General features: G+C 42.1%; 1 protein-coding gene across 1 annotated transcript in view; it reads right to left on the reverse strand.

The window, feature by feature from the left end:
* GRIN3A (glutamate ionotropic receptor NMDA type subunit 3A) overlaps positions 1 to 15,026 on the reverse strand; it is a gene marked incomplete at both ends in the record, with an annotated part of 67,054 nt that overhangs the window by 12,194 nt on the left and 39,834 nt on the right. Inside the window, 2 exons of the mRNA XM_079548621.1 lie at positions 1,296 to 1,411; positions 2,753 to 2,898. Coding sequence (XP_079404747.1) covers positions 1,296 to 1,411; positions 2,753 to 2,898 — 262 coding nt within the window. The remainder of the gene's footprint in view (positions 1 to 1,295; positions 1,412 to 2,752; positions 2,899 to 15,026) is intronic.

Genomic DNA, 15,026 nt, shown 5'->3' on the forward strand with positions numbered 1-15,026 from the left:
TTGTTTGGCCACTTCAGGGTGCTGGTACAGGACTCAGACTAAGTGCAGCTGGGTTCAGGAACTATAAATATGGCCTGCTGCTTTAGAGAAGGGTGTATATTATGCCTATATTTGTAGCTGAATATATCTGCTAACAATGAAGAAATGGTTTCAGAGAAAGCACAACTAGGGCTCGTTAATACATTTTCGGCACTTTTAACTGTTTCTCAGTCGGGTGCTATAAAAGACCAGCTCTTTTAAAATGTATATTTGAGGGTTGCTTTTTTTTCTGCCTTCTGTAACTGACTCAAAGTTGTGAAAGCTGGTGGTTTCCTTCAGTAGAGCTGACCTGAGACTTACATAACTACACGTGCATGGTGGAACATGCTGCTGCGCACACGTCCTGCTACAGTCTGGGCTCTGAGCATCTGTCCTCCTCAGTAACACAAAGACAGGAAGAAAACGTATTGCTTTCAAGTCTCTGGTGCGAATTCAAACAGGAAGCACTGACAGAGTGAAATTAAACATTCTAGAAAATCTCTTGAGCTGTTGGCTTGTAGCTGAAATTAATTTATCTCTCAGCTTCCATCAGTCTTCCTTCCTTTTGCCTTCCTCTTTCAGCTGCAGCAGTTCTTTAGATTGTTTTAATGTGCAATGGGAACAGCCAGCCAAAGCAATTGCTCTTGGAGGGAGGGAAGGAGGAACTTCAATCGTTTTCACTGCCCATCTATTGCAAAAGTGATTCCTGAAGATTAACAGTGCTAAGTGTTTGTTCATGCTGCAGGTGGCTCCTGACCAGCTTTGCTTCCATGCTGCCTTCTGCTCTGCCCCTCTGAATACAGCAGGGCTGCAGGACCAGTAAGGCTCTGCAATTTGGATGCACTTAGTGACAGATCCAGCATGGATCCCACCTGGCCTTTAGAAAGGGAATGGTGAAATTGTGGAACAGCATTCTGAATGCACTTCACTGAATTCTGAAAAGCGAGCCTAGAGAAGCAAGCCTTATCTCAGGAGCAGCTTTATTTCAGTGCGAGCAGTGGGATGGGCTGTGCCTCCTGCCTGCTGGAGACAGACCACATGAGTACTGAATAATTCCTATACGGAGTATGGCAACAGATGGTGTGAGTGATCTGAAAGCTCAAAAAATACACAAAAAAGGGCAAAGCCTTGGCTCTGCTTAGTCACTCAGAATGCTACCCATTAGCTTAAAGGGGTCCTCAGTTTCGCATAAGCAGTTTCAATCAGAATACCAAATTACAATATAGCAAATGCAACATATGTGAAATAAAGCACCATGCTGTAAAATTCATTATTACCTTCAATGGCAAAGGGCTTTCCCACAGTTAGAAGCTTGCAGTCGGCATCTATGGATACTTCGTAGTCCAAGAGAGCTTTATCCATAATGAAGGCATCAAGTTTCTCTGGGTCATTCCTGCATTCAGCATCAAAGTCACAAACAGAAACACTTCACAGTCCAAGACTCAGAGGTGCACACTGAACATTTATCTGTCTGGTTCTCTGGAGGCATAGCAAAGGGAATCAGGAACTTGTACTTTAAATGCTAAACTGATAGACATTTTGAAGGAGGGAACTGTGCATGAAAGACACAACCTTTGTGCACCCAAAGCAGGGCAGCAGGGCTAGGGCTTACTTCAGTCTCATGAAATACCTGATCTGAAAAATGGAAAAGACTACAAGCCAGACTTTGGCTCAGCTGAAAAGCAGCACACAACATTATTGGAAGAGAAGAACAAAATTGTTAATACACTTGTGCTGTCTTGGTTTTCTTTGTGATGTCAAAATTGAGATCATTAGAGCAAAAATGCAAGAGGGTAACTCATACAAAAGTGTTCCTCTTCCTTTCTCCTGAGCATGTGGTAAATTAATTTCCTTCTCTCAGATCAGCTCTTCTCTGTGCTAAGCCTTCGTGAATGCAGAGGATTCAATTTTACTAACCTAATAATTAGTGAATAGCACACCTACAAAAGCTGACGGTACAAAAGAACAGTTGCACTGCGTGCTTTCATGTGACCAAAGGGCTGCACCTTCCATCTTCATCCTTGTCTATAAGGGTCAGGATGTTCTCCTGACAAAAAGTTACATTACTTTTTTGATCTTATAGAATGATTCCAGCTTAACTCAAGCAAAGGACTGCCTGTATTTTATCATTAGGATGGCTCTGGGAAAAACGTGTAAAAAAGAAGCAACTTCTGGTGGAAATTCCTGAGTCCATCCATTATGCAACTTCTGTGCGTAAAATGCAGTATTTCAGGTGTGTCATCACTTCTGCAGTGTCCTAGCAGAAAGAATCAATTGTATGATTCCAGATTGATAGCCACAACTGTCTTTGAAACATAAGGACATTATGATTCCCTAAAGCAAGTTTCAGTTACTTTTTACATGTCTAATACTTTTATTCATTTTAATGACAAACGCTCTAAGGGTTCTCCCTGACAAACTCTCCTACTAGCTGCTGAAGATGCTAAGGATCTTCATTCTCAACTTTTGCCTGGACAGCAATGTTTTTTTTCTGAGCGTTTATCACTGCCTGGTGAAGGTCTCCCATGCACAGAAGATTGCCAGAATTTAAACACTGCCTATGCTTGATGGCAGCCTAGCAGTTAACGCAATATACCACTTCCTGTGCTCTCCAAGTACCCCTCCATGTAGGTGACCACATGCTTGCTGAAGTGAAAGTGGGAAGCTCATCACCACCTCACTGCCCTGTGTTCTGGCCGATGGACCAGATGTGCTGTTGCATGCAGAGGCTCACTTTAGATATGCTACTCCATCTGGGGTTGCAGGGACATTGTACCGCCGCATGTACTCGTGCATCTCGGGGAAGCTTTGCCTCACGTAGTCTTCTGCGCTGCTTTCTCGCACAGTTCCAAAGCGAAACCCTTGGGACGGGTGATGGAGCTAAGGAGGTGAAATGACAGATTAGCAGCATCATTCACACAGGGTAACTTGGTCTTATTTGTGAACGTTTGTCAGAAATTTTCAGTGCTCATAGGCCTGTATCAAATCTTTTCCTACAGCCAGCTTGTCATTTCACTGAAGTACACACAGACTTACCAGATCACTCATCAGCCTGTTTATGTACTCAGGATTTTCTTCACACCATGAAATATATTTCCCTTGAGACACTTAGGACCCCACAATCTAAGTGTGGTATAATTTGTCAGTCAAAGTTTCAGCAAGTATCAGGACAACCTTCCATACATGCTAGGACCCGTTTCCTGAAGCTCTGGTTAGACAGCAGAGTCTGTGTTATGGAATAATACTGACTCCTTAAGAATGAAGTTTACTCTTCTGCAGAAGGGTAACACCACCTTTTCATTTCTAGAAACTGGGAAATCAAGTCCCAGACCACTTCTGTCTTTATTATCATTCTCTGCAGAGAAACTGAGACTGAATAGTTGTGGACATTAAGTCTTCCTTGGCTGAAAGGAGAAGAACACCCACAGTACAGCCAGTTATACATACAATTTTTGTACAGAACGTAGACACAGTTGTGCATCCTTTTCACAACTGGCAAGCAGTTTAATACCATCTGTATTAAAGTCTGGAATTGCTTAGATGTTCGTAAATTTCAGAGACCTGTATTTCTACAGTATCCTCTTTGTCTTGGGAGCACTTAATACACCTGAAAATGAAATTTTAATGGTTCGGGCAGTGCCCTCTAGTAAGTCAAACACTGCCCCAAGATAGCTGCATGTTGCCAAGAGCAGGCTAATTGGAAGGCCTTCAGCAACGTGCCTGCCTTCGAAAAGTCAAGATTTCAGAGCTCAGTAAAGCTAAGGCTGAAGAAGATGGGTTCTGCTTGCTTCCTAGGAAGCTGAAGGTCTCCACAGCAGTCTGTAGTGATGATCTCACCATGGCCGTGCTCTGCTTTGCAAAGAGCAAGCAGAGGGGCATTCTGCCAATCCATCTGTCTCCCTGCATTATCATCTATGCAAAAGAGAGTGCAGAGCAACACAAAGTTGTACAGAAGACTTTGCCCACTCTTCAATGACACTGTGGATAAAAGACTGTTCCTGGCTTTTAGAAAAATAACACATATGATGTAAACTCATCATCATCTAGTTCAGTCTGAAAGGAATAGGAAGGGTATTTCAATGGTATTCTGATTATCGTGGAACCTGTAGTTTATTTCTGGAAAGTGGGCAGGTGCTTTTTCCACACTGTGCTCTGCTGGCCTGGCTCTTGTGTCGCAACCCAGAAATAAGCCCTGCAAATCTGTGGGCATGGAGTGAGTCTGAACATGTTTTTTGAGTTGTCCTGGCCTGGATGACATGAGGATGCACAACGCAAGGACTGCCTCCATCAGGAGCTGGCCACCAAGCACACTGTGCCAGAAGGTCTGTGGGCGCAGAGGGAAATGTTCTTGCCTGTAAGTGTGGAAGCAGCATTTAAGTGCCAGAAGACATAAATAACAGAGAGTGGTTTTGTGACAATACATCATGGAGCTTTCCAGCACAATGTTGTCCATCTAGGTCTAGTCTAGCTTCCACACATCAAGGATAACTTCCATAAAGAATGAACTTGGACAGGCTCTATGTACTTACACTGTTCTAGGAAGTAATCACCACAGTAAATGTCAGTTCTTCAGGTTTTATTTGTTGTCAGTTTCAGTGAAGAAAGAAACAACATCACAAGGTCTAGACTCTGACCTATATTAACCTTCCAAGTCAGCTTAGGTGTTTGCTGTGACATTTGTGGTCCACCCAGTAATGGCAACTGTAGTGCAACAACTGATCTGAAGACAGAGATGGCTGATGCCTGAGCTCACTGGAAAGCATCTCGCTCTGTCACCAGCAAAACAATTCTAGACTCCATGGGAAAGACAGGAACAGAGAAAATAATTGAGCCTATCTCAATTTAATTTTCTGTCCCAACAGTTTTATGTAGGACTCTCTGTGCTTTGCTCTATGTTGGGCATATTGTCAAATTTCACCACAAATAATAACAACAGAGGAACATGGATTAGACCAGAAGTCCATCTGGCTTAATATCCTGTCTCCAGCAACACCATATGTCTGGTGGGAAGTCTGGAAAAGTCTGTATAGGAAAGTTGTGCAGTGCACACAGTGAACACAGTGCTCTTCCTGCTTCCAGCATTCTATGTTTTTTCTTAAGAATAATTATGCGTCTGCAAGTCTGTATTTGGTGACTCTTGACTCTTTTTATGAAGGATAAATCTTAATACTATTCTAATCCTGTATGCTTCTTGTCACTTCTGCTTTCTTCTTACTGCTGCTTATTCACATGAGGAAAAGGCTTACTTTCAGCTATACTGAGCAGCAGACTAACAAAGCAAAATGCTGCCAAAAGCAGATAATGGACTACCTGCACTATCCTTGCTGCCTAATCCACTAAGGCTCCTGAGGGCTACTTGCTTCAGTGGAAGATAAACTTCAGGATTGAAACAAGGCTCTTCGGCTTTCATTGTGGTGTCACTGTTGCTTTCTTACTTTCAGTAGTCATCTCTGGGAAGATTCTGTGAAAAGACGGAAACCAAAGTATCTATATGCTAAGAGTACAGGTAAATGGCAGTCTTTGTGTGAGTCTTGCCTTAGTAATTGTCTTTTTAGATTTTTCTTTCCTGTTTCTCATGCTGTTTCTTCTGTGTTTCTCAGACCTGATGAGTTCTGTAATAAAACCAGATCTTTCCAAAAACAGATAACAGGATCCTAACGCCTAGGACTTAGAGAAATCCCTGAAAACCTGACTCTAAACAAATCCGCATTTGAAGAATCACAATCTGGAGATTCAGGAGTGGATTTATTTTTCAAACTGGTGATTGTGGGAGACAGTTACTTAGCGTTGGTATCACTAATAGCAAATATAAAGGCTGTTTCACTCAGAAGATAAAGCTGTCCAAATTATAGGAATTTCTAGATACGCAGAGACTGCATTTCTGTGTAAACTCCACTGAGTTTTTTTTACTCTAAGCCTAGCCGGTACTTAAGGTGAATAACCATCACAAAGCACACCTTGGGCAAAATGTGTGTATTGACCTGGAGATCTGCTGGTGATGCTACTATGTTTAAAATAAATAAATGCAATGACTGCAGATCCATCTCCAAGTGGTGGTATGAGCTTTCTTGGCACTCAGCTCAGCTAATGTTACAAGAGCCCTCCAAAATCAGGTATCTATCTATTGCTGTAAGAAATCAAAGGATCAGAGTTTGTCTTCATCTAGAGAGAAGCTTTCATCCTCTTCATGAAGCAAGAAATTCCCACTCTGATAATGCACTGAACAAACTAAAAAGACAGTTAAGGATACAAAAGATATCCCTCTTTATTCATCTCTTTCTCAGCCATACTTCCCTTCTAAAGGCCTGGGAGAAAAAGAAATCACTCTTTATTCCAGAAGGATCATTGCTCCTGAATGTAAGGACTCCTCAACCAGTAGTGCACTTCCATGCACTGCACAAGAACTGAATATTGCTGCCACGCATGGGACTGCCTTCTGTGAGCCGGCATTTGGATGTCAGGCAGCAAGACCACCATCACAAACTGCACGCTGCAGTGCAGAGCGACGGATCTGGAGAAGCAGAAGAGCACCACCAGGAGCTGCGGGAGGATGGAGCAGAGCCCTGCTGCGCCTGGAGGGATCTGGGTGCATTAACCGTAGTTGAGAACTGAAGGGAGATGGATGGTTTGCAGTCTTTCAGACTGAGTCCTTCCAAAATGAATCGTTCTGTAAATAATGCTGGTAGGATTATCACCTTAAAAGCTGAACATAAGAGATACCTGACATTCCCAGAGGTTAACTAAAGCTCTAGGCTGCATTCCATTAGAATATGACATCTGTGCTGGCCTGGCAATGGAACAGTATGCATAAAACCAGATTTACGGAGTAGTTAAAATACTTCCTGGGTTAAAAAGCTATTTCGTGTTGGTGGGTAGTTGCTCTCCTAAAAAAAGGAATATTGAATACTGCCAGCTAACAATTGCACTTTTGCAGCTGAAATGGTCGAGATGAAGGATTTCACAAAATCACAGAATTGCAGGTGTTGGAAGGGACTTCTGGAGATTGAGTCCAATCTTCCTGCTAAAGCAAATCTCCTGTCATATTTTGCATTACTAAAATTAATTGTTTTATATATGAAGCACTGGTGCATACCATGAATGGCTATGCTAATTCGGTTTCTCCCAGATTTTGTAAACCATCTCCTTTATGCTATGAGAGCTACTGCATGTGAGGCTGTGAGACATGTGGTGCCTACCATTCAGACCTGGATAGTGTCTGGGGCCAACTCAAGAAAGAAAATATGGCCACGAGAGCCCTTGCAGGAGAGGGATGCAGAACCAGATGGAGCTGAGTACTCGGCTTCTTCAGTCTGTAGTCTGACTGCAGAGATGCAGGGCTGTGAAATACAGGACCTAACGATCTTGGTGCATAGATCTAGGGCAGACAGATCAGGAAGATGACTCATCTTCTATGAAGACAGAACTCTTGGGAGGCCTATGAAATGCTGCTGGGAAGAGCAAGTCAAAGGTGCAGAAGGCTAAAGATCTTTGGAAATGAGAAGGGTTTCTGTACCTGGGGCTCCTGAGGATATTCATCTACTGTAGGGTTCATGGGTTATGCTAGTATTTCTAAGGACAAATCTCACTGTGTAAGAAAATACGGTATCCAAGGTAGGGGTAATGTGATTGCTTCCAAGTGCTGAGGAGGTAAAGTACTTAAGTGCTGAGGCAAGGAGGTCACGGAGCATCCAAGAAAAACCCAGAGCTCTGCAGAACATTCAACCTCTATGAAAGCTCCAGGAAAAGCTTTGGGATGCCTCTGAGTTTTCTTGTATAACACTGTGCTACTAAAAAATGATGTTTGTGCTGCTCACTGCAGACACCAGTTCCACTGGTTTACCACCTTACTTCTGCATGTTCTTAGTTTTCGTCTTGTTGTTAAAACATCTGCTGAGTGGGAAGTGGAGAGCTTGTGTTTTATTTGGGAAGATGTTGAGAGGAATTGGGTATGTACATACATCTATGCCTTGGGGTGCCAATTATGCATGAAAATACCAATGTGATAAAACCAGAGGAGCAGAAACAGAAAAATAAAATCCTAAATGTCAGGGATTTTGAATTACTTGGCACATTCCAGTTTATGTAATACAGTGCCACTGCATTCAGTACCATCAGCCAGGCTGAGATCACCTAGACTTAGACTTGGAAATACTTAGGCATAGAAATGTCCTGTTCAAGTTGGGATTTAAAACTGAAAATGCTTGAGATACTGCCAGGAGTTGACATAATCCAAAGTTTGGCTGTTAGGCTGTGGGGCCTTTATAGCAGACTCTGGCTTCTGAATGAGCTTTCATTGCTGTATAACTAGACTGGGCTCAAAGATTTTTCCCCTTTGGTGCCCTGCTCACTTTATCTACCATCACTTTGAGGTTTGCATCACATTTTGGTTGTCATGTATTTTTGCTGCATGTAGGAAACCTTACATGTTCAGAATATAAATACAGTGAAAAGATTTACCTCAGTCCCAGAAAGGCAAACAATAGAATAGGTGTAGTGAACCTACCCGGTGAGAAGAGCAGTTTTTTCCTGAGGGAGCTCTGTATCACATCCTTGTGGTTCTCCTGAGAAACTAGCTTTCTGCATATGTACATTAGGGAGAGAAGTACACTGATTGCCTGATTGCAATGCTTCTTCCGTATTTGTCAATTTTAATAGAAGCCTGTTACCGAGATGCCAGACTGTGTCAAGACTACTTAACGAATGGAGCACAGTGGGGTCTCTAAGTGACAGGAGTTACGCTGAAGCATGAACTGGCCAGGCGGATTTCTGGCTTTGCTTCCTTCTGATTCAGTGGAGTTTGAGCTTGCAGGGAACTGTAAAGAGATAAGGAAGTTCTTAACACTCTCTTTTCCAGAGAAACTGCTGGGAAGTGAAATCGTGGCTATCTCCAACAAGCAGAGAGATCAACATTATCCATACATGACTGACATCTAGGAAATGCCTTCCCAGCATTTGATTAATGGGATGCAGTACCTATCTCACCAACTTTAATTCAAGACTGTTTTGTGCACCTTGATAGCTGGTGGGAGGAAGAATGCTTCTGGAGCTCAGTTTCTAATTAGTATCTTAAATCATCAATGTGATTTCATCATTCATCCAAAATACACCTCCATGAAGATGAGGACAACATATAGTGGGATGCAGTGGTAGTGACAGCACCCTGAGTGAGAGATGCGGGGGTCACACAGATTCAGCTTTCAGTGCCACCTGTGATACTGCTTTTCAATTTTAAGAGGGTACAGAAAGGGTGAACACAGCTGAAAGCATTCTCCTAACTTTCATAAAAAAATTCTGAGGAAGAACTGTTGTAAAAAGGCTTCAGTAGCTCTGCCCCATACTATTGTTAGTTGCTTGGTGTAACACCTGCTGCAGTGTTTAATGGTCAGTGCATCCATCAGCAGCTGTGCTGTGAGTGCCAGCACAATCTGCACCAGGGAATTGCTGCAGACTTTGGAGAAAATGTTCAGTTTCGGCTGTTAATTGCTAGAGAGTGGTGGCATCAAGTGCTCTGCTCTGCTGTGAAAAACTGACACGCTTTTAGAGTTCTGCTGCTTTGCTGCAAGCCTTTAGGAAGCAGTATAGGTTTTTATTCTCCCTTACATAACCCACACACTTACACGGTCATATAGCTTCTCATGATAGATTTCTCATGACTGCTGACAGAAGAAATGCAACTGCTGATACTAACCAAAGTTTCAGAGTAAAAAGAACAAAACAAACAAAATTTAAAAGGATACCTACACGGTATAACTTATCTGCAAGTTCATGGGCTATTCCCTACTTATCTATAAGAATTTCTGAAAGCTAACTCCAGTGAATATTTATGGGTTGCAGAGGGGGATGAAAGGAAATTATTCATAGTGAAGCACATAAATTTCATGTTTTAGCAGATGAAAATTCACAGCTGAACTTCTGGAAGCATAAGCTTTGTTTAGCTGTCCCGGGCTTGAGATGTGGAGGTGTTCCCAGGGTCTCCAGGAGATGGTGTATGCAGGATATGTCTGAAAGCTCACCATCCTTTCCCTGTTGAGTAAACTGTCAGCAGAGCTGATTCTTGGTTTGCCAGGATAATGCCATATTTTGTTAAATATTTTTGTAATTTTGAATTCAGCTTGACTAGGTCATTAGTTGGCATAAATCTTTATAGCTCCACTAAAGTAAACGAGTAGATTTAATCTGGGAACCAATGCACAGTACTGAGTTTTTTCTCCTATATATCAACATGATTGCAAATGAAAACAAAGTCAAACGTAGGTCTCTTAAAAACATAAAGGCTCCTTCTGTGAGTGGTAAGAATAAATTTTAAGATCTGCTTTACTTTCTTGTGTGCTGCAGAAACTGCTTTGCTACAGGGTGCAGAGTGGGACTTGAGTCTGAGCAGGTATTAATTTCTGAGGATTGCTCTGCTGATTGAGTTTTCTGGGCAATATCTTAGTGCAATAAGCTCTGTAAGAACAGAACAGTGATGAATATAAACTTAGGGGTATGTTCATCTCTGTTTTTAACAGCCCTTTTGGTCTGGATAGAGAGATCTTTCAGATAAGGTTTATTCCAGAAAAGTTGACAACTGCATGATAGTATGTGTAAACATTTATAAGCCAAGTTGATAGGCTGAGGGAAAAAATAGGGATGTAATTCCCAGCAGACAATAGATCACTGCTTCCAGTTAACTTTAGTGGCATAAAGCATAAACCATAAAAATGCTCCAGCCTGTGTTCTTCTGTTCCCAATACCCAATACCCAATAACCCTCTTCTGTAAATAGGGTTAATGCTGCTTTAATGTCAAGTCCTTCCCAAACAGAAAGAGAGCTGCTTGGCTGAGTATGTTTTCTACACCAAAAAAACCATGGGGCATTTCTGGTTCTATAGTCCCCCTTCGCCTTCCACCCAGGCTATAATGTTTGCTGATGGAAAGAATTTGAAGAGCTCTCCAATTCTGTGGGCTGGAAGAGCACACCTAATATCACAGTAGCATATCATGTAGGGTAGCTTCCTCATCAAGTTTCAAAGCAACCATCTTTTAAATCATTTTTCTTAGAAGTTCCTCCTGCTCCAGCTGTCACACACTGGTTGGTCAGAGCCATGCTGTCAGTCCCAGCCATGTGGCACTCATCCCTACATTGTACTACACTGGTGTGGCAAGGACAGCATTCTGCAGTTTGTGGGAAAGGGAAGACAGCAGTGTCATGGTGGAAGTGGGGTGACTGGAGAAATTGAAGAAATTTTTAACAGTGAAACATGTGTTAAGCCCGAGGTGTAAAATACAACGATGGGCTCATTTGGAGGCCATGACTTTCTGCACAGTGAAATATGGACAATGGTACTTGACTTCACTTGGTGTTCAGACGAATCTTGTTGCACTTGGTGAGAACTTCTGGTTCTTTTCAGAAGGTGTGATCCCTTAGTGTCCCTGAAATCCAATGATGCTGGTGCTGAGCGAGGACTGCTATCATGAAACAGGCTGGCATCCAGGTGTGTTTTTATAGACCACAATGGCTGTGAGCAGTAATAAATTTCCTTCACCCTGCTAAGTCAGCTGTACAATGATCTTCAATCTGCCACAGGATAAGATCAACATTATGTGTCTTTTCTGTCCTCTGTTCTTTGCCAGTTACTCAGTAGTATCTTCTTGTCGTCTTTCTCTGCTCGCATTACTGCATTATTTCTTGCAAGGATCTCAGTCTCATCAAGGATAAGCTGCTGCTTCTGATGGTGGGCTCACTTTCACTGCTTTTACCTGACATGGCATAAAGGTATACTGCAGTTTTAGAGTAGGATACTGATGTGAAAACTGCTGGGAAAATCCCAGAACACACTGACTCCTTCCAGTTCTGAAAGAACAACCTTCACAACTTACACCAAAAGGAGCAAAGACAGCAGAACTTACCCCCTTCTATCCCCCTACCTACATGTTTTGGGTCAAATTGCATAGTGAAGAGCAGCCTAGGCAGCAGGTGACTGAAAAACTCATTCTATGTAGACAAAGACCTGGAGAAGCAGGAGGATAACATGTAAAGATGCCACAAGGATGACTGTTGACAAAATGGTGTAAAAAAGCAGGTTTTGAAGAAGGAGAGTTCTTTGGAAAATGGCCAGTACAGTGTACTGATAGAATATTAGCATGGCAAAAATCCAAATTAGCAGGATTCTGAGGCTTCAAAGCCATAACTTTACAAGACATCTTTTATAAGGTGAACGGAAAGCTAAACAAGTACATTTTTCACTGCTATAAACTGCATGGGAGAGCTAAGGAAGCTAGGATTTCACCTCCACAGACAGGAGATGTCTTCATCCCCATATCAGACTAGTCTGCAAAGCCCTTTTTCATATGACCCTTCAGTATGATATACTTAATTTCTCTTCCATTTGAGATTTTTGCACTTTGTCTGGACTCCATGACATTTGAAGTCCTCTTGAGTTCACTGACTCATTAATACTCAGAAAAGCACCATACGCCAATTAGCAGGCTGTGATGCTGTCAGTCATGACCTTCCTGTGTCCAGTATCTTCCAGCACAGACATGTATGCTGTACAGACATTGTTGCCTACTTCTTGGAATTCTAAAAACAAATGAATTCTACAGTCCTAGGAAGTACAAAATATCATAGCAGCAGTAAGATTTCTGTTAACTCCATTGAGATTGTGCTTATTTTTTTGCCATACAATTTAAATGCATTTAATGCATATTTAAATACATGCTATTTCATTATTTATTTAAAAATAGCAGCTCAAGCAGTGCTCCTGACAATGACTTCTCTTAGGTGACTGCAGCTGATCACAGCACTTTAAGTCCATTTGCTTAAGTGTAATTCTTACAAGACTTCCTTTTTTTATATATAACCTTTGTATATATACATATATACATATGTATATTCCCTTTGAATATATAACAGTTATGGCCTCACTATTAAGCTTGTTGGACTCATGGGAAAATCTCAATAAATGCAGTTCTGTTCGGATCACACTGCTAACTGTGAAAAAGGCTTGTAAAGTGTTTGGAGCTTTCCCTTTCTGTGGTTTGATATTGCTAAAGCTCACCTGCAGTTACTAGCTGGTTACTATTTCTGGGCTGTTTTAATACTATACACAGCAGGGAGTTTTCAGCTGATACACAGTTAGAGACATAATGCCTCTAAATTAATTTAGATTTCCATAAATCAGAAACAAGAGTATGCAACCACACAAACTACACTTTAAATTTAGAAACAAAAGTCTGGTTGATTGCTAATGCTGAATTGATGGATAAAATACTCTCAAAAACATCTTGCTTCGATTATTCTAAGCACTTAATCTTGCTACAGAGAGATAGCTCATAAAAGCATGTGTTCTGGTGGCATGTCAGAAGGTGGATTGGAAATATCTAAGGGAGAGCATCAGAGATTTCTGAGGATTCATTCTAAAGCATGGTGGTTGGAAGGATGTAGCAGATGGGACTTGTCAGATTGCAGGTGTCTGCAGTGTGTTCCCCAGGGCTTCTACAGTGTTGTGAGACATCAGTGCTGGATGTGCTAGCACACCATCACATGTGATGGAGAGAAGCTTATGCTTTCAGGAAACGGTTTTGGTGATCTTTTCCCGAAGTGTCTTCAACAGAGGACTCACAGCCAGATGTGCCTACCTCTCCCATCTGTGAAAGCATATCAGATTGAGTAAATCACACATAATGTCCCCAGTGCAGACATCTCGGGTGAGATAAAGCAAGGAAATTGCAGGTGGTGGGGCTCACAGCTCTAGCACTTCTTAAATGAATCTCAACAGGTATGGTATTTTCTGTGAAGATACAGCATGGAGAGTTCCTTTGCCACTACCATTGAGCACTGTGAAGGCAAAGTGATCCAGAGAGATCAAAGTACCACCATACTAAATTAGCATACACAGATACAAAAATGTATCATGAATTTGGCAAAGAAAAGCTGAAATCTTTTACAGCTGTGACAATGGTAGAGCAATACCTGAAAAGTTCATGGTACTGCTGAAAGCATGTCACCTTCACTAGTAGAAAGAAAAGCCAGGTGTGGGACCACCACCTGGAAGATCCTCCCTGCTCTTCAGCTTCTACTGATGGATGCTTTCTTACTGACAAGTTTGCAGTGTATCTTCTGTTCTCTGGCCACAATCATTTTTCCTTAGATAATATGGGCTTCTCAATATGCTCCTGACTTTTACAGTACATTTCCAACATGTGACATACAGTAGAAGCCTGAAAGCAAAGTCCCTGCTTCAAAGAACTTGACACTGACAAACTCTGCTCCCTGGGGAGAGTCTACAATCCAGAGCCTTCCTTTTAGATTTGACAGAGAAATTTTCCTGCATCCAGGCCTTAGACTGCAGAGTTAAAGAGCAAAGAAAGGCAATGGGAATTGTTTATGTACTTATAATCTCTTCTTTTCCCTGACTGTGGCACTGAGATATAGATCACTCGCAAGCAGATTGTAATGCTTTACAGAAACCATACTGGAAACTAAGACATAAAATATTAGAACTTGTCACAAGACTGGCTAGAACAGACAAAAGCCATAGAGATACAGGCTTTCAAAGCAACCTGGTAGCAAATTCTCTTTTTGTACCCCAAGTCTCTTGTTTATCTCCATGCTCCTTCTCTACTCAGCCCTTGCCTGCTGCACTGCAGTAATGCAGTCGCTGCCTGTCAGTAAGGGAACAGATAGAGCAGCCTCCTGTCTTGTCCCCATCTATTCCCATTTGCACACCTCAGTGCCTCTCTAGCAGCATTTTTAATTGGTTACCTTTTGCAATCTAGTCTCTGTGAAAATATGCACTGGCCTAGCCACAGCAAGGGATAAAAGCTTTTGGTGGTGGCTTTTTCAACTCAGACTTAGTATAATGTCATGGCCAGGGGACTAAGGAGCAATAAAACAAACAAGGTGGCAAGCAGATTGGGGAGATGTCAGGAATAGTGCCAGGTGTCTTCCAGGCTGTGACAGGAAGGCAGGACAAATGATCAGACCTGCTCCAAGGCAGCCTGCTGGTCTGCGTGCTCACAGGATGA

This window comes from Tetrao urogallus (assembly GCF_951394365.1).
Source record: "Tetrao urogallus genome assembly, chromosome: Z".
NCBI lineage: Eukaryota > Metazoa > Chordata > Aves > Galliformes > Phasianidae > Tetrao > Tetrao urogallus.